At 40.0% G+C, this 20,702-nt stretch overlaps 1 protein-coding gene across 1 annotated transcript in view; it reads left to right on the forward strand.

Moving 5' to 3' along the window:
• The window catches only part of LOC114880704 (protein FAM214A), a 44,351-nt gene that overhangs the window by 16,582 nt on the left and 7,067 nt on the right, over positions 1-20,702 (forward strand). Inside the window, exons 2-6 of the mRNA XM_029196989.2 lie at positions 16,081-16,295; positions 16,399-16,619; positions 16,716-16,938; positions 17,466-17,631; positions 18,120-20,664. Coding sequence (XP_029052822.2) covers positions 16,083-16,295; positions 16,399-16,619; positions 16,716-16,938; positions 17,466-17,631; positions 18,120-20,664 — 3,368 coding nt within the window. The 5' untranslated portion in view covers positions 16,081-16,082. The remainder of the gene's footprint in view (positions 1-16,080; positions 16,296-16,398; positions 16,620-16,715; positions 16,939-17,465; positions 17,632-18,119; positions 20,665-20,702) is intronic.

Consider the following 20,702-nt stretch of genomic DNA (forward strand, 5'->3'; position numbering starts at 1 on the left):
ACATCTTTTGTATTCAGCCGATATCATTTATGTTCAGTTGTGGTGTCAATTCTATGTTGTTTATTCGATTACTATTGTTTATAAATATAATTCAAACTATATCGTGTTTGGTGTCATTTTAATCAGAAAAATCTCACAAATGCGTTAGTAGAAGTTTAATTAAGAAAAAGTTAAAAATAAAAAAGTTTTATCGTTCAATTAGTATTAGTCACATCGATATTACGGTCGGATCATATTACACGGTTTCCTCGCCGAGCGGCTCGGTTCGGCTTAGGGGGATCCCCCCAAGTGGAGGGGATAGCGATGTTGCACTTATCCAAGCATTCTTTCGTTGCATTTATCCAGGTTTTACTGTATGCGAGGTTCAGTCAATAAGCGGACGCGTGTACGCGAAGTTACTATCCGGTCGATAAACATTAGCCTTGACACGATATACAGAGGACCCAGAAGACTCTTTCACCTCGACTCTTTTACTCGAACCCCAGCCTCTTGCCGAGGATGTTTCTTTTACCAGTTTTACAGGGGAACTCCATCTTCGAGTGCACGTGCAGTCACTCCGAGTGCTCTCCCGACTCTGACCTGGTTGGATGATTTTTTTAGAGTTACCATCTTGTCCCTTTGAAAGCCTTGCAATTTTATGATCCTTGTTATAAACGGGAAATTATTAATGGTGTAATTTAACCTAGGGGTGAGCGGGGCAAAAGTAACGCTATAAATAACTTAAAATCTATTATAGCTATTACCGCGAATTTAGAATATGCAGTGCGAAATTACAATTAACCCTCGCATGACGGACCATGGAGAGAGTCCAAATTTTAATTTAATTTTGAATTAAATTGTTTTCATTATCTAAATAATTCTTTTGGTTAAAAATGATAAATTTAACTTTGGGTTAATATCCTTGCATATGTTTTGTAAGTTTGGGTCACGATTGACCCGGGATTCGCAACGTAGGATTAACAACGTAGATAGGTAATTAATATATTAGGTAGTAAACTAAATGATATTTGACACCCTGAACTTCTTCTTTGTATCTTCAAATTGGAATATAAATATTCCTCTCGGAAGTAAATGCTTATCCTTTCTTTTAATCTTTCATTTGACTGTTCTGAATGTAATATTAGTCGTTGCTTAACACTTTTAAGTGTCTCGTTAGTGGAAATTTGTAATGTAAATCCAAAAGCATGGTCGAGGACGATTGTAACATCGGTAGTCGCGGTCGGTTGTGACGTTTCTAGTGGCCAAGAAGATAAAGAACATTATCTTTTTGTTTATATGAAATCCTACGATACGAACAAATAAAATGATAAATGAGTGCAATGTGGTAAGTATAAAAATTGGGCACTTGAAGGCAAAATGTTCCTTATACTTTTTGCAATTTTCACCTTCTTTCATTTATTATTATAATTCAAATCAATAGATATTTTAATTTTGTAAAGATAGATTTGTGTCAAGATTGAATTTTTGCAGTGTTACAACTGACCACCCGTCAGGGACGGTTGTAACACTTCCCTCGGTCTTCATTTTTTATTAATAACTTGGATATTACTTATTATAAAGCGAAACCGCTGTAACTCGATAACGTCAAATAACCGTCTAAGTTTTTGGTATAAACATTTTTGTTGTAAGTGTAATTATAGTTCAAAGTCAAATTGTTACTTTTGTCCTCGCTCTCTAATACTCTTCCAGAATTGCTAATTTCAAAATTCAAATTGCAACGCTAATGTAATATCAGCAGGTTAAAATGAAAGGAAATCGTTAGCTTTGACTGTCAGTCAAATGTAATTATAATTCAAAGTCAAATTGTTAGTTTTGACCTCGCTCTCTAATACTCTTCCAGAATTGTTAATTTCAAAATTGAAATTGCAACGCTAATACAATATCAGCAGGTTAAAACGAAAGGAAATCGTTAGCTTTGACTGTCAGTCAGAGAATTACAGGTAGAAAAGTGATCGAACGTTGCGTTTGATCGCAGTTAACCGCGTTATGTAAACGAGAATCTGGTACAAACGGAAGTTTGAGGTTTCCCAGTAGTATCCACTCTCACTGTTCGATTATGTCACCTCGTCGCTCCGATTTTTCGTCATTTCAATATCGAACAGTTTTCGAATAAACTTCTCTAGATACCGCACTAAATGTAGGCGTTCTGATTCGGAGTGTCACGAGCCATGCGAGCCTCTGATGTCCACCGTGTTTCTGGAAATAGAAATAGAAGCGTGCTGAGGAGGTGGCTTCGGATACTCGAATCACCACCAGTGGACCTCTCGGTTTGGATGTGGACCTCTCGGTTTGCTTCTCCTTTCTCTAACCGTGCTCTATCATAGCGTTTTGAGTAACACGATATGCATTTCACGTTCTTTTCAATTTTCGTCTCCGATACTCTGAAAATAGAGGTTTACTTACAAGGGACATTACCCAAGTTTCAAAAAAATATTTGACACGTATTTTTTTTAATCGGCAATCGTCCATGCCGAAGGGGTGAAAATAGCCCTCAAAGTTGGGGTTGCAAAACATATTTTCTTGAATATTTCAGGAACCATTAGGTGTAGGCGAAAAATTGAAAATGGAATTTGTGTGTTTTTGAACAGCAAATTTCTCTATGTAGCCACCTTTCTGATAAATTTATTTGTTTAAAAAATATATTGAAAAATAATCTATTTTTGTCATTTTTTTCACCCCTTCAACATGGACGATTGCCGATTAAAAAAAATACGTGTCAAATATTTTTTTCAGTTCTATATCATACTCAAAGGGCATCAAAATCGGCGTGTGTCGATTGGGTAATGTTCCTTAGTCGAGAAGCCACGATTTCCTCCTCGAGTTATAATTAAGTCCTAGGAATACTAATATTGACGGGAGCGTGATAACGAGCGAAGAAAATGCAATCTTCATCTGAGAGATGTTATTACAGGCAAAAGACGGCCTTCGTTCGCCGCAATTGCAAACAGTGGAAAGGTTGAGATACCGCCGGATCAAAGTACAATGCACTCGCGAATGCTCGGTAGGGTGAATTAAAGCTAAATGAAATCACGAAGAAGAACGTTTCTTTGTTTAAAGATTGATGGTTCATTTCTTTCGTGGAATCGTACAGAAGTTGGATCGAAAAAATTGAGGAATACACGGATATACGCGTTGTTTAGAGGACTAATGGCCACGATAGTTTTAACATCCACCTTGCGAATGACTTTCTATTTCCAGAAGCGTTAGAGGGGCTCGGGTGTGCAGCTGTTGCACACACCGAGTCATGTATATTAAACAGCCGCGAGTGAAATCTCGGCTGAAAAAGCAAACGGTGCTTCTCGATGACCCTAAACTGACACCGGTGCAGAAATTCGGCAAACACCGTCCGGTAGAACCGAAAATTCGGACGTAGAAATAAAAAGTGACCGAACGTGGTTGCTGGAGACCGATGTCTTTCGATCCGTTTGGTATCAATTCATTTCAGACCCACACGCTACCCGTATGTACAATGTGGGCCATAAACTGCATAACGAGGGACAGCCATTCAGCGTTTGATCATTCTGTCGGTGAAGAAATATTGTTCACTGTAAAAGTATTGTTGTGTTGTAATATGCCTTTGCTAAATGTATGATTCAGTACTTTGTTCATAAGGGGTTATAATTACAGTAGAACCTCGATTATTCGAACTAATTCAGAATCTTCGGATGATCGAATTTTTCGGATAATCGAAAAATTATAATTTATTACATAAATATTGTTTAAATGTGGGCCATAAACTGCATAACGAGGGACAGCCATTCAGCGTTTGATCATTCTGTCGGTGAAGAAATATTGTTCACTGTAAAAGTATTGTTGTGTTGTAATATGCCTTTGCTAAATGTATGATTCAGTACTTTGTTCATAAGGGGTTATAATTACAGTAGAACCTCGATTATTCGAACTAATTCTGTTTAGAATGTTCGGATAATCGAAAAATGATAATGGGTATACTTCCGAAAGGCCCCATCACCCCAGGACAACCAAACTTCGGATTTATAGTAATTGATGGACGAGAAATCGAATGAGACCATTTTCAGAACTGGCAAATAAACCGTCCTCGAGATATACAGGGTATTCTAAAAGTGCGGAAAGCCCCTATGATCTTGATAAGAACGCATTTTCACGGAAAATGACTAACCCTAACCCTAGCCCTAACCCTAACCTAGGTTAGGTAGTCATTTTCTAAAAGTGCGGAAACCCCCTATTATCTTGATAAGAACGCATTTCCACGCAAAATGACTAACCCTAACCTTAACCCTAACCCTAACCTAGGTTAGATTAGTCATTTTCCGTGAAAATGCGTTCTTATCAAGGTAATAAGGGGTTTCCGCACTTTTAGAATACCCTGTATATCTCGAGAACGGTTTATTTGCCAGTTCTGAAAATGGTCTCATTCGATTTTTCGTCCCTCAATTACTATAAAACCGAAGTTTGATTGTCCTGGGGTGATGGGGCCTTTCGGAAGTTTCACCCATGATAATTTATTACATAAATATTGTTTACTCATTTTTGTGCTGCCAAATTGCATATTGTTTTTTAAAGTTAATAATTGCGTTGGTGTTCAAATTTATATCGCAGTATTTACCTTGCTGATTGGATAATCGAAGTTCTGCTGTTCCACTTTCCAAAGTTTCATTTTGGATACTTCAGAGGAAAGGGTAGTTGCTCTTGACAGCTGTCAAAGGAAGACTTTCCTGTTCTTTGTATTTAATCAATATTCACGGTACAAAGAGCCTGTATAGTAGGTTTAGCTCGTAATACTGTTATCCCCTTTCGACAAAGGAGTTATGGAAAAATCCGAATGTTCCGTTAATTCTGCACCGAAGGAATATTTCACTGGAAGTATTTCGGATACCTTGTTCAAACAATGCTAAGCAAACTCGGTAACAGTGAAAAGGAAAATATAAATTGTTATCTGAGCAAGGACGTTTCTTATCGCGAGTACGTTCTGTTCATCCGATTTGCGGATCGTGTTAATCAGGCCAATCATTGTCAATTCTTTAATTGATATTGATATCTTTTTTCTAATCAGTAAAGGAATATTTCTGCGAGCATGGAGAGATATGGTTTGAAAATTCAATTTAATAAATTGAATTATTCGAAATTTTCCATATGTCCCTTCGATGATTTTCAGGGTCGTTACGCAAAAGTTTGATGCAGGCTATCGCCTCTTCCCGCCACGATAACGTAAATTATAAGCCACCTCGTTTCGCATTTACATTTTTCTCTTTGCGCCGGAAGATAAATTCCTGCCGTACGAGCTATTGTGCAACGGCTACCACATTTTTGCAACGTCACAGTATTCGTCGTGCGACTTTCGTTGCGTTAATCGTGCCAGTTATGCGTCTTCGTTTTAATTTCAATTATCAATTTAATTAGCCATTTGCGTCAAGTTATTTTAACACGTTGCGACTGTATCTTCTTTATCGTAAAATAACATAGAAATATTCTTCGTTATCGAAACTTGCACTCTCAAATTCCCAAACTCTTCAGGCTGGAGACATAGGAAATAAATTCTAAGTACGGACGAATACTTATTGTGGTTATATCTTTTTTATTGAAAAATAATACAGAAATATTCTTCGTTGCCGAAACTTGCACTCTCAAATTCCCAAATTCATTACTCTAGAGACATAGGAAATAAATTCTAAGTACCGTGCGTCGCCGACCTTCCGGGCGAATATGTATTGTGTTTAAATCTTCTTTATCGTAAAATTACACAAAAGTATTCTTTATTATCGAGACTTGCACTTCCAAATTCCCAAACTCTTCAATCCGGAGACATAGGAAATAAATTCTAAGTACGGACGAATACTTATTGTGGTTATATCTTTTTTATTGAAAAATAATACAGAAATATTCTTCGTTGCCGAAACTTGCACTCTCAAATTCCCAAATTCATTACTCTGGAGACATAGGAAATAAATTCTAAGTACCGTGCGTCGCCGACCTTCCGGACGAATACGTATTGTGTTTAAATCTTCTTTATCGTAAAATTACACAAAAGTATTCTTTGTTACCGAGACTTGCACTCCCAAATTCCCGAACTCTTTCAGTCTGGAAACATAGGAAATAAATTCTAAGAACCGTGCGTCGCCGACCTTCCGGACGAATACGTATTGTGATTATATCTTCTTTATTGAAAAATAATACAGAAATATTCTTCGTTACCGAGACTTGCACTCCCAAATTCCCAAACTCTTCAATCCGGAGACATAGGAAACAAATTCTAACAATAAGTACCGTGCGTCGCCGACCTTTCGGATGGATTATAACATCTGTAGGAGTACAGAAGATCCTCGGTGAACGGGATTTAGAATTATTCCCTGTCGAAGATCTTCCTTTCTTTATATACGAAAATGGTAGCCTCTTTTTTATAACGAACAATGGAGCGAAGAACGGATTGTCAGCAAGTAGCATTCGTTTCCATTGATTGCATCCCAGGATAGGGAACAGCTCGGCCCTAAGGACGTACTAACCATTCAGGAAACCTAGAACCCGTTGTACCGGACTATCATTTTGTTTTCTTTCGTCACGTGCAGGGAACAGCCTGAGAAGAAGTCTGCACGAACGTGACACAATAAGAAATTTAAAGGGACTATCAAAAATATTGGCAACCATCAACCGTTTCGAAAAAATCCTCTCTCAAGATCTCGGTTAGATTGCAGTTTCCCGGGTAATTGATCTCGACTATTTTATCGGATAAATCAAGGTCGGAGAAGACGATAGGAAGTGTCCCGAAGTCGATATCACGTGGCGTTACAAAGTTATGGCCATTTTAAGCTAAGCTAAGCTAAGTTAAAGACTAGCTTTTCTAGCTGTGGAAGAACTCAGCTAAGCTAATTCAAAGGTTAGCTATTCTAGCTGATAAGTTGGATTGGGTTAGGTTAGGTTAGGTTATTTTTTGGATTCAAAATTATTGGAAAATTTTTGAAAAATTGTGATTTTTTAAAATGGCCATAACTTTGTAACGCCACGTGATTCCTATCGTCTTCTCCGAACTTGATTTATCCGATAAAATAGTCGAGATCAATTACCCGGGAAACTGCAATTCAACCAAGATCTCTATAAAATTGATAATTCAGTAGGAAAAAAACAATGATGAATCACACTCGACATTGGACTTGGTACGACCATATGTTAGTTAAAGGGTAAAGGATATTGTGTCATTCGGACAGTATCGACGGAAATCTTATCAATAACGATTAAACCGTTTCTTAATCGAAGGTTCAAGAATAAAACGTAAACAGGGCGATGTGCATCGGTACGATAAGCGAAAACGAAGGAGTGTAGGTAAATAATTGTCGAGATAGGCTCTGAAGCTTTGTTTCCGTGATTAATCAGCGAGCAAAAGATTTCTTCGTTCTTTTTCTTTTTTTGCACGCGTAATCAGAATCTCTTTGTCGTTGGCTGAGGTTTCTCGATGCTGGTAGGGTTCTTGAACCTCGACGGTGGCAATTTTACCGAAAAGCAACGGGGGGTGGAGGCGACCGCGTCTAGACGCATGAACTGACGACCCTTTTCGGTGAAGGACGAAGGGAGGATGGAAAGGTCCGTTAGGATGATAACGATTTCGAGCCTGTTGGATATCAGGTTATTCTGGGAGCCATTAGATCCGTGATAGGGGAGAAAATTGGCGGATAAATATTCTGCGATCGACGATTACTGTACTTCCCTCGAGTATAATTCTCGGACTCTTCAATGAGAAGAATAAAGTTGTTCGATGTAAGGGGTATTGAAATGCAGCATCGACAGCAGATTTCTTCGCGAGACGTCACTGATTTCCTATGCAATACATCCCGTGGTTGACTCGCAGGAAATAAGATCACCGTTTCCACTTCTTTCGAATCTATCTCCTCGAGGAGAGGAGCTCGCCGACGCGTCACGTATAGAGATTTATAGGATCGCTTCGTGAGATTGGTCTGCGATCGTTACCCCTTTCGTGCATCATACATACAGGGTGTTGTGTTTGATCGCTCAAGCAATATAGAAAGATGCCGATGAAAATTAATAGGATCCAACTGGTCGAGTGGAATCATGGTATTAATCAGTTAACTGCAAAAGTTAGTTTTGAAAATCTCTCATGGGATGCGTAATTAAAATATTCTAACACTATCACTCGTGTGTTTATGATCGCAACATAAGGCTGCTGTTCATGCGATCCTATGCTAATCGTGATCTGTGATCAATTAGTAACTCTATGTCTAAATCACACATCAAATGCAGGGCAAATGCTTCTATTATAAATTTTACGAAAAAGACAAAGCAAAGCGAGGAAGGATTACATTTTTATTCGATAAAAAATTAACAATTCATCGTTGAAAATGTTATTGTTATTAAAAATTTTTAAATCTTCAAAAAATACGTACACAAGATAAATTAAAGAAAGAAAATAATTTTAAGAAGTTAAAATATACAGTAAAGCATACAAAACAATTCGGAGAATATCAGACGCATTGGGGAAAATAATCAACACAGTTTGTAAAAAGTAATAGCTGTACGGGGAATATCCGATATACTAAAAAGAATAATCAAACTTTTTTTTTTATAAAATACATAGCAATTTTATTGGTAACATAAAGGAAATTATTACTTCTTATTGAAATTTGGAGTCTTATAATAAATGGTAATTTTTTATTTTACACGGCGAGTGTAAAATAAAATTTTGCATTGACGTGTATACACGTCAGACGCAGATAACTGGTTAAGCTTACGATACGATCTTTTTATTTATCAAATTATTTATCACCGGTAAAAGATTCATTCCAGACAAGGTGGCTGCCTATTTGTGGTCGTTATCCAGACATGATGAAAGTTCTCGATTGCGGTAATCAAACGAGACTTGCATCTGGAGGAGGATCAAAGGGATTCAAGTTCAAAGGAACTTCAGTGATCAAAAATACTTGATCACCGAAGCGGTTTATTGCCTCTCTGTTCATTGTAACGGTGTGTCGGGGCTCGTTACAAATTTCGGATAATCCCGAGCTGACCATCAACACCCAGAAGATTAATAACTAAGAAAAAGAAAATATTGTCTCGGTTAATAGAATTAGCAGGCAGCACCTCGGTGGAAGCCGTGTAATTCTGATAATGCGTTTACAGAAGCGCGTTTCAACCGTAAATTTCACGCTTCGTTGTCCCGTGTATGCAGAAGTTAACGCTCATTTCGCTGGCTCGTCTTCTATTAGAAAATTCGATCGAGTAGAAACTGAGTCTATCATTTTGAACGTGTATTAGAGAGACATATGCACACACTAGTGATGTGCGGCCCGAATAACGTGTCGGGTTCCCGACTAGTCGGGTCGGTTCGGAAAACATCGGGCGGGCTCGGGCGGGCGTCCGATACATGCGTGCAGTCGGGTAGCTCGACTATTTCGGGTCAGGTCGGATAAAGTCGGGCAGATTCGGACGAGCGACCCAACTCTCATGTACTTAATAGTGCTTGCAATAATCATGTTCAAAATCTATTTTGTATAAAATTTCAAATAAATTCGTTACAAGTATTATTTTTCCACATAAAAATTATCTTATTCCAAAATTTCATATAAAACAGATTTTGCACATGCTTATTGCAAGTACTATTAACAAGTGCATACACAAGAGTTGGGTCGCGGACACAAGAGCTCGTCCGAATCTGCCCGACTATACCCGACCGAACCCGAAATAGTCGGGCTACCCGACTGCACGCATGTATCGGACGCCCGCTCGAGCCCGCCCGACTTTTTCGAGTACTTTTTCGATTTATTCGAGTACTCGAATTTCGAGTCGAACAATGATCGGTCGGTCGAGCCGAGTCGATCGCTTGAATTTGCCGAGCTACTCGAAATCGACGAACTACTCGAAAAAATCGAACTACTCGAATATTCGAGCCCTCGTAAATCGAAGTTTCACAAGGGCTCGAATATTCGAGTAGTTCGATTTTTTCGAGTAACTCGCTTTTATATCAAACAGTTCGTCGATTTCGAGTAGCTCGGCAAATTCAAGCGATCGACTCGGCTCGAAGCGAGTTCAGCTCGGCTTGTAAATTACGAGTACTCGCACACCTCTACCCGTAATATCGGGTACCTGCACATCCTTAGTACACACGGAATCCTGAATCGTGTTGTTATACATTCAAATATTTTCTTTCATTCATTTCTGTCTCATCCAAATCTTTATCTTTTACTAGTCACCAATTTTCCCTGTTACTTACTTTGGATCCTTCACCTTTCAACCCTCGTTTCTTTTATTCTACAGTCATCGTTCAAAGTTGACCTTAAAAAATCCTATTCTCGTGTTCTCTAATTAGTCTTACAACTAGTTTTTCCACGCGCACGTCATTTTGCAATAACCCTGTATTTGTAATAAAATTTCCGTTTTCCATGCAACGTCGATCTTTAATTGCATATAATTAAGTGATACCCTATTTCCTGGATACAATGTCGAGATGTTGAAGCAAATCCAGGCATCACAGTTTAATCGCGAATTAAGTATCCGTGTTCTTAATGCACGTGTAATTATGTAATTTTGTACGCGGATTCGTTCGGCACGTGGCTGCAATTAATACATTTTTATTTTCCGGTTGGATTCTTTTAATTGTCGATTTTTAAATTGTCGATGCCGATGTTAGTTACAACGTACATTTGTATATTCGACTCATGGCACATTACCATGTCATGAAAAAATGTGAAGCTTTATTTTTAAAAATTAAGATCATTTTGATACTTCCTTTACTACTACATTTACAAAAAAATTATTTATTTCATCTAATATCTCTCCGGTTATCGAACAATTTTTGTAAAAACATTTTTATGATAGCCTTAGGGGGATTGTACACGGTAAATGGTTGGAAAAATTGATTTTTTTAAATGTATTTCGATAGATACACATCTCAAGAACATGTCTGTATAATTTTAGGACGAAATTCGAAAAATTAGTGGAGATACAGTGAATCAATTTTTTAGTTCTAAGTTAATCTGATAACCAAATTTTAAGTGCGTTTTTCTCGAAATGATGTTTTTCGAATGCGTTGACAGCAAACAAAAAAATTTATCAATCCAATCTACGTCGTCAAGGTTGTATTTTTTAACCGACTTCGAAAAGGAGGAGGTTACTCAATTCGATCAGCATAATTTTTGTAAAAAAAATTGATTGTTAAAAATGATTTAATTTTATATAGCTTTTTTCACATATCCGCTATTTCATTATTCTAAAACATTTTTTAATTTCCCTACATGCTGTGATAGTCAATGACATGTAGTTTCTAAATTTTTTTGTTTCTTTTTGTGCGAGATAAAATGTTGTTAACGCCACGACAAGTTTTTTTTAAAGGCGGCCTTCAAAATTGTATAAACCAGTCAAAACATTACCAAAACTATTTAAAACATTTTTTAATCTTCTCCAATACTAATAATTTATGTATCTATTTATATATCATAAAACAGAAAAATGTTATATTATATTAATTATTTTAAAAGAGTTCTCAAAAATATCTTTATTTTTCGATCTTTAATTTCGCCATTTCCAGCTAAAGGAAATACGATGCAAATTAAAATACACAGGTACCGGTGCATTCAGTATCACACGGATTAAAATCCAGATTCTTTTATTATACGTGTACACGTGAAATAGAAACCATTCACTATGACACATTTCCACCATGATTCATCGAAAGAATCTTAACGTGTTAATACAGATAGAATGAGCTGCACAATGAAAACTTGTCTGTCAGTAATCTTCTACCGAAGCAGATGAGTTTTACCACTCTCTTGATAATCTTTATCGTCTCGCAACAATATTGTTCCATCTTCGCTCGTCCTCGCGCACAATGCATTTGCACGATGGCCTCAGGCTTGAGCTACTCGAGTCAATTCCGGCTATAATAGACGGCATGTGGATCGTGATAATTGATACTCGTTTAGTGACTAATTCTGTCTATCTGTTTGTTGGCCGACTGCCTTGCAAAAGTTTCCACGACACGGGATCCCTTCCGTTTACGACCGACTCGATTTTTGCCTCCTGTTTTCAAACGATCCGACAGTTTATCATTTGTTTGCGAAAATATTGGTTAAAAGTAATCTGGTTCGTGTTCGATTAAAAATAGGAATGGCTGAAGTAAGTTCGCCCGAATAATTCGTCGATCGGTTGTTTACCGCTCGCTGGATAACAGCGGCGCCAACAGGCCGCTTGTTTTTCTCAGCTGGACCAGCCGGTGCATTCACACTGTGGCTGCACCAGAAGCGCATCGCCCTTTCCCTCGGCGTCCCTCGACGTCGCCACATGCCTGTACCTTCGTCGACCTCAGCCTTTCATCCTCGTATCCCGGTCCCTACCCTTTCAGCTTCACGAAGGTCTTCTCTACAACTTCGAACACCAATGAACTCGAAACGCTTCTCGATATCGCATCGATTCAGCGACGAAAATCTGTTCCTTTCCAATTTACAGAACACTCGATTTAATCGATGTCAATTATTATTTATTCGTTATACGCGAATGGATTTAGAACAACTAATTATACAGGGAGACTCTGACAGTATCAGGTGCTAACAAGATTTAAACAACGGCTTATCGGCTGTTCCAGACTACTGTACGACGCGATTAGAAGCGGTATAAAGAAATTTTTTGTCCTAGCTCCGATAGCATTCAGGATAATTGATATTTATTCTTCTCGGATCAGAACGCAGGATAACAAGTTTTAACGCGAAAATTCGGTTGGATTCGTGAAACGATCCTAACAATGTCAGGTTGTTCGATGAGAAATTGTTTAACGATTGTCTGGATCTCTGTTCCAACTCCTCGGGTTGCCTCTTAATCCTGATAACGTCTCTCAAAGGATTTCGCCAAGGGTTGAACTTTTTGCGCATGACACCCGAGTACGATCACCCTCGTGGAACCCCACAAGCTCTCCCTTACAGACCCTCGGCACACGTGAAAGACCTCCTCTATGTGTGTTCAAATGTATAAGAGAGCCAGTGCCGCGCAGTTCTTTATTCAAATTCCTCATCGCGCTTAGACCAGTCGCGCTGACTCCGGAGTCAGAGTTCACTTTGGATGTTGAGTGCGGTTTAAAGTTCCCTAATTTGAAATAAAAGCTTACTTTTGATTTTGAGTGCGGTTCAAAGACGTTTCTTTTGCGAGATAAAGTTGTCTGTTTATTTCGAGTACGGCGGACAAAATATTTTTCCTCTGAAGAAATTTTCTTCAAAGTTAAACAAATTATTAAAAGAAGAAGACGGTCGGAGTTTCCAAGGAAATCCTCGTGTTTTCCATCGAGAAGTCTGGGCTCGCTGGTTCGAACGTTGAAACACTTGGTGGAAAGCAGCGAGGAAGCCAATCCGGTTGGTCGCTTTCGCCGCATATGGCGGCGGGCAAAGTTATAAATAATGCCCATCGCCCTCCTGCGTATTCACCTTTACATAATGACCGACAGAAGACGGACGACCGAATCTCGGATCGTATGTCGTGAAAAGAAAGAAGAAAAACCCCTATGAAAGCTTGCGTGACGATCATAATATCTCTTCGAACGATATCTGGATACCTTGCAAGTGCGATTTTCCGCTTCTATGAGTTCCTCTGCACCTTCCTCTGCATATTTTCGACACTCGATCACACCTTCCTTATCCTCGGATGAATCGACACGAATCTGCGGAAAAGAAGAAGGTTAATTTCTTTGGGCAAAGTGTTCATCGCCAAAGAAGCGGATTTTACTAGCAAGAACAGCATCCAGTTGACGGATTAAATGATGAATCAGTGAATAATCAACGTAGGTTCTCTTTCATTCATCACGATTCGTTAAGGATACGATGACGTACGTCAATTTCCTTCGCGAACGTGATCAACACTTGGAACAAAGTTCGTTTCATCGATAAAGATATCGCGAAAAAGGTAGACTGGTTCGAGGCATGATCCGCGTATTTAAGATCGACGATAGCGGTACTCGTGCGCGAATCGTTCCAGTTTTCATTCCCCGGAGAGCAGGTCTCGAAAATGTCGACGATCCTGTTGCAGTGCGTTGGGCATTGCTTCCACAGAAGGAGAATGCGTACAGGTTCGTGTCCGTGCTAGTTTCCAACGAAAAAGCTTGTTTCTAGAACGCACTCGTCCAGTTTTCTAAGCGTTTGGACACTGTACCAAAGTAGATCACAAGTTCCTTCTGCTCCTTTAGACGTTAAGAACCGTACTCGGTAGGATTGGCAGATTGGAATTCAATTTATCGTTAGTCTGGCCTAATTTCTCTGAACATTAATCCATTCGAGATTAGGATCTCACAGTAATTCAGACGTTTCTTCGTGTGAGATTAAATTGAATGTTTATACTGCAAGTAAAGCATGATACACCTTTCTCAGAATTTCAAGGTATGTAGGGTAACACTTTGACTTTAGAACACGATTGTGCAAAAACTATTAAATTTACAATAAAATTTCTTATACCAAAATCTGACATAGTTACCAGACATTATTAAGCTATAGCAGGTTCGCTCTATGACAAGTCATATCCAAGTTATTAATAAAAAATGAAGACCAAGAAAAGTGTTAGAATCGTCCCTGACCTCCGGTCGGTTGTAACAGTGCATGAAGTCGATAGTAACAGAAATTTATTTTTACAAAATTAAAACATTTATTGATTTAAATTATAATAATAAAAGAAAGTAAAATTTATAACTAATTATTCGATATCGTAATTGTAGTAAATGTAAGTAACGTTTTGGTTTCCTAGGATTAATTCTTACATTCAGTACCTTGCGTTCATTTTTCATTTGGTGTGATTGTGGCATAAAGTTCCAATTAAAGAAGCAAATAATATTCTTTATCTGCTTGGTCACTGGAAACGTTATAACTAACCCTATCTGCTAATGTTACAATCGACACTTAAAATTGCTAAGTAACGATCAAATTAAAGATTAAAGAAAAAACCAGGCACATAATTACAAAGGGAGTATTGATATTACAATTTTAACCCTTTGGGGATGGAGCATTTTTAAGCTCGCACAGAGTATTATTAATTGTAAGTAAAAGAAGTAATAATTTCATCCTTCAAAGTATGTGTTATAAATCCTTACTGTCTATACTTATAGCTGTGTTTTGCATTAAGAATATAATGCAATATATACGGAATTATAAATTACTATGATAATTATGTCCGCAAAGGGTTAAATTAGTAATCCGGTTCAATGGACAAAAGAGCACAGGATACGGATTTTGACGCATGATATATCAAATTGTTTGTATTGGCGAGACGAATTTAATTGTGTATGGTAAAAAGTGGGCAAATGATTTTTTCTTGAGTTATTTACATAAAACTATAATATTGTCAGCGATAAAAGTACAGGTAATTTTGTATTATTCAGGTAGTACTTATATCTATTTCTTATGTACAAGAGTTCGAGTTGTGGAGGCAAGAGCCACGCCTTTGGTTCCATCAAAATGATCAGAATTTCCTGTCCTTTTATCGCTGACAATATTATAGTTTTCTGTAAATAACTCACGAAATATTGATTTGATATATTATACGACAAAATTCGTTTCGGCTGCTCTTTTAGGGCAGCGGTCGCCAAACTACGGCCCTCCAAAGATTTTTATCCGGTTCCCGACTTTTATTTATAAATATTTGATATTAGAAATATTAATTTTATAATATTGTATGATTTGGTTGTGAATACACAACGATTCTTCTATTCTGTTGTGATTTGGTACATTTTAATAGATATTTTCCATTATAAATTCCAATATAAACTATATTTGTTTACACATGCAATGTAAATTAATGTATTAATAGGATTTCAATAAGAATATTTTTCGTCCGGCCCCCATGTCTTTAAAAATTTCCCATGTTTTCAAAAAGTTTGGGGACCCCTGGTTTAGTACATCGAAAAGTTATTTTATTCATTATTCATCATTTTTCATTATATATTCAAAATTTATGTTAATATCTGTTCATTGTTTTGAAATATTTAACGTGTTATTACCGTTCCTGGTCTACTCTATATGTGAGTCACTGTAAGATCCGATTCTATTTTGATATTATAGACTACTCATTCCTCAGAAAAAAGTTTTCGAATCAGCGAATAATTTCTAATGGAAACTAATGTTGTTATCGTTGCAGGTATGCACTGCCTAGGTGCGGTGACAGGAGGCATTCCCAGCCCAAATGGGTCTGGCGGTCGGGGTGGCATTCTCAGCGTGTTCCGAGCCCTTGGAGTCCTAGTGTGCGAAGGGAGGATTCAGGGCCCTCCACGGGGTTACAAAGAGGGCCCACACTGTGCAGCTCCTATGCAACCAGCTCCCAACGACCATGTGTGTGACGAAGATAATTACTTGGTAAGCTGAGATCACCAACTTTCTGTTTCCACATTTGTCTCGAGTATCTTGCATCACTTCGGGGGGGAAGAAATATTTCTTAAAAACCACTTTGCCTGTGCAGTGCGATCGATATCTTGTGTTGGTTCGAGAGATCGCGGACCGTGTCACGATTGGTTCATCCCTGTGCATCGAAGTAGTGTTATGTAGCGATTGTCCATGTGGTTTGGCAAAGGCGGCGAGCAAGAATCCGATCTGCACCGTGCCGTCCTTATCGATCTCGCCATGGCAACAAGCGTCGGAGATGCTGCTCGAGTACTGGTGTATCTGTGCAGTTCCCAGCAAGTGGGTACCATTAATTACTTTTAGAAATTTCGAAAGTTTCCAGCAGATGTTCCAAGGATTGACTGTTTAACGCGGTCGTCTGTTGTTGACGTTTAGGAGTCCAGAGACCATGAACTTCTATGGGGTGTATCAGGCAGTTCGTTCCCGGCTTCACTTCAGCCAGGTGGCTGCTTGGTGGTCCAGGAGCAACGGGGCTGAACCCTGTTACATCGCGACGAGAGTGGTGCCGCATAACGAGGAGAATCTTCGAAAGTTCCGGGATGCACCTGTGGAACACACGTTCCCTTTCGCTGGGAATGGCGATGGAAATTCTATAAAGGTAACCAACTCGTCTCCTTTCTTCTTGGTCGTCGATTCAAAGTCCAGGAACATTGTCATCGATTTAACGATTCATTCTATTTGTTCAGTTGATTTCGCAAACATTGTTTGTTCGATTCCAAGGAGTCTCTAACACCGTCTTAACTCGTTTAGATTGATCTATCAGTTACGTTTTTAAAATGTGTTAGAAATGGTGTTAGATGAAAGAGAAGATGCGCTTAATCGACCCCGAGGATTCTTCATGAAGCAACATGTTTTCACGTTGAGCGCACGATACTACTTGGTTTCACTCGCGATAAAGGCGAGAAGAGGTCAATGTTCCTCGAACCGTTCATGCAATTCGCACGGTGGTTCTCGTCCACGTACTCTCTCAGTGTGTACCTTCCACGGTTCTATTCTGGTGGTTGAGGACACTAACGAATGCCTACTTTTAACCGGCAGATATGAGTCATCGGCTACCCAATCTCGTTCGACTGTACCGTGACTGCATTTAATGGAGCTGAAGAGGATTTCTCGTGTAAATTTTAGGTCACCGTTTGGGCACAGCCACGGATGGAGGAGGTACCGATTCTCACCTGTCCGCTGCACCCGATCAAAGAGAAAGACGAGGAGGGCGTCGCGAGGGCTTTAACACCTACCAAGGCTATCCCGGTTCCCGGTGCTGCGCAAAATCCCGAAGGCCTCGTTTTGCCTGGTAAATCAGGAGAATTGGAATCGATGAGCGTGATATTTCGTCGTTCGAGTATCACCTTCAGAACCCATTTTACGTTCACTTTGGTACTGACTGATCTATCATTTTTTTAAAAATTCTTTTTCCTTCTACAAACAAAACAAATATATCTAACAAACTCTTTGTTATTTGTTTCTTTAATTTACTTTAATTTAATGTTACCCTCTATACTATTTGTAAAAGCAAATTATTTAACAAAGAAAAGTACACTTGATATCTTATTGTGGCGGTACCTACTTCCTGCCACTAAAGGGGTCGTTCGCATTTCAGGCCCTAGTCTAACTTCCCATCCTTTCCCAACAGTGTCCCCTCCTTCTCACAGCAACCGCCATAATATTTGAAACGTTTGAAATTGACAAATTATCGAAGCTGATGCTCGAAGAGAGTCTCTTATCTAAAGAAAAAAATGGCTTGGACATTTCGAAAACCAAAACTTAATTTTTCTGGAACAGCTTTAGTGGACGACAGGCTGCAGACGCCTTGCAACAAACCAGGAAAGCATCACTGTCCCTGCGAAGAGGAGGATGTTCCACCGCCATCGCCCGTGATCCCGCGACAAAATCGCGAGAGGAAACGTCGTCGATCGCTGCCATGTGGTCCAACGGACGCGAACAGCTGCGTGACGGTTCAACCGATGCCATCCGTGCGAGAAGCGGTCGCTCAAGAATCGAAGGAGAATCAGAGTTCAAGTTATCCGAAATGTTCGTCCGAGATTTCCAACAATCGTGGCGTGAAATCTGGCCAAAGTCAGTGTAGCAAGTTCGAGGATAACTGCAGCAGCATCAAGAATCGAAACAATTTGAACTCTGACAACTTGGAACGGTGCTTCAAGGCTCAGCTGAACATCGACGAGCGTGAAGGTAACATGGAGAAGCGTTACAAACGGACGATCGAGGATCCGAAGTTGAAGTCCGGATTGAATTGCAAGGAAAAACAATGCAACTTGGAGAAGAAGGAGGTGCAGGGAGCTGGTAACAAGAAAATCAAAGATACAGAAGCTAAATCAACAGAGAAGAACGGTCTGTTCGAGAATCTGATACCGTTCAATTCCTCACTGCCTTGGTCTTTCGTAGAATCTTGGAACAACAGCAACGCGAACGGAAAGTGTGCTTTCCAGAGCTTGCGCGGAACTAAGGAGGGTTACTTCAACGACCCTGAAAGAATCTGCAAACCTCCGGTCTCTAAGGACTCGGGCCTCGTGATAAATCCTTTCAGACAACCTAGTCCCTTTCACGAATCAAATCCAGGCCCCTCGACGAATAATCGGCTGAAGCAAGATTCCGCTTGCATGGTGCATCAGAGCTGCGGCAAATCGTCGAACAAGTCTAATCATCCGGATTCGGTGTCACCTGGACAGGAAGCCACAGAGTCGAATCTCGACGGTGTCGCGAACAACAAAGGACGAGCCGGGAAAGATCTGAGCCAATTGATATCGAAGCTGTCGTTCCCCGAAGACAAAGACAAGTCGAAGGAGGAAGGAGGCTTCTTGGATTGGTTCAGCAAGGTTCCTGGAAGAGTGCTGGGCGTCGCGCCGAGCAACGGTTACGCGGAGAACAAGGTGAAAGCGACGAACCTGAAGAGTCAAGAGCAGCAGGGGAACGAAGTGAGATTCAAGAATTGCAACCTGGAGTTGAGCCAGCAGGAGTTCGACGAGGTGTTGGCCGTTCTGAGAGCCAGGACACCGTCCGGTCGCAAGAGGACCAGCGTCAGGACCGTGAGGAGACGGGACCGGTCGGAGAAGTCGCTCGAGGACGGTTCGGAAAAGTCGACGGTGAAATATACGAACTTGGAGAACAGCGAATGCTCGACGAACAACATGGTGAATCGTACAAAATCCTGCGAGGGATGTAGCCACAAGCTTTGCAGGAAGAACGACCAACAAGCTTTACAGAAGACCAATTTCACCGAGATCTATGGCAATAAGAATATCTACAATCCGTCGCAGAAGCGCGAGAAGCTCGAGGGGAACGGATCGAGCGACGATCTGCAGGCGATCAAATGCAATAATTCGGAGAAACGAACGAACGACACGATCGACTGTTTGCAAAATGTCTCGAACAAAGCGGACATATTATTGGGAGCAATCTTGCGAACTAGCAAGGACCGAAGGAACCCCTCGGAGGTTACCAATGGGACCAAACCTAGGTCCGTGTTGCCAACACAAGTCAACGAATCGGGGAAGAGTGATCGTAACAATTTGGGCTGCGAGAAGACGTGTCAAGAGCAGAAAATCGTGTCGTTGGAGGACGAGAAGTCTTTACCAATGGCATTGAACAAGAGATTCAATCGATTCCGGCAGCTATTCAAGAAGGAACAAGAGAAGAAGGTGTCCTCGAACGCGGAGGGCAATTCGTACGAAACGATTCAACAGTTAGGTCAACGTTCGTTCTCCTACAACAACGTCCAGCCAAGCCTGCACGATCCAAAGAATCTGAGGGACAGCAAAGCGAGACGCCGAATAGATTTCTCGAATTTCGTGGAGGAAACGGAGAAACGTGACGCGTTGCCGGATCCCTCGGACCTTAGTACAAATGGCGCACATCAAAACTCAAAAACCTATAGTACAAATTACAAGGACGAACTCTGCGGTTACCACGAGCTTGAGACGTCGAAATGGCCCAACAGGCTGCACAGTACAAACGAAGTAAACGACGGTACGGTCCAGCGTGAAGAAGATGACGAGGCTACCATTTTGTCGAAGCTGCGCAAGGACACCGTTCCGAATCTAGGGAAGAATAACAGTTATTTATCTTCCAAGCTACGAAACGGTGTACATGGAAAAGACAACACGATCACCGACGAGGAGGAGACCCTCGATAAAGCGGTACCAACAGCCATCGAGCAAGAAAGATTTCGACGCTCGTTGGAGAACGCAGCCTCTATGGTGTTCCATAGTAGGACCGGTTTGCCATTGACTTCTAGCCCAGCGCCGTTGAGAAGAGGCAGCTGTTGCTTCGATTATGATAGCAGTCTGAATTCAGTCTCCTCAAAAAGAAGGTAATTTGGTTGGATTGCAGTTTCCCGGGTAATTGATC

The sequence above is a fragment of the Osmia bicornis genome, chromosome 14, assembly GCF_907164935.1.
Source record: "Osmia bicornis bicornis chromosome 14, iOsmBic2.1, whole genome shotgun sequence".
Classification (NCBI taxonomy): Eukaryota; Metazoa; Arthropoda; class Insecta; order Hymenoptera; family Megachilidae; genus Osmia; species Osmia bicornis.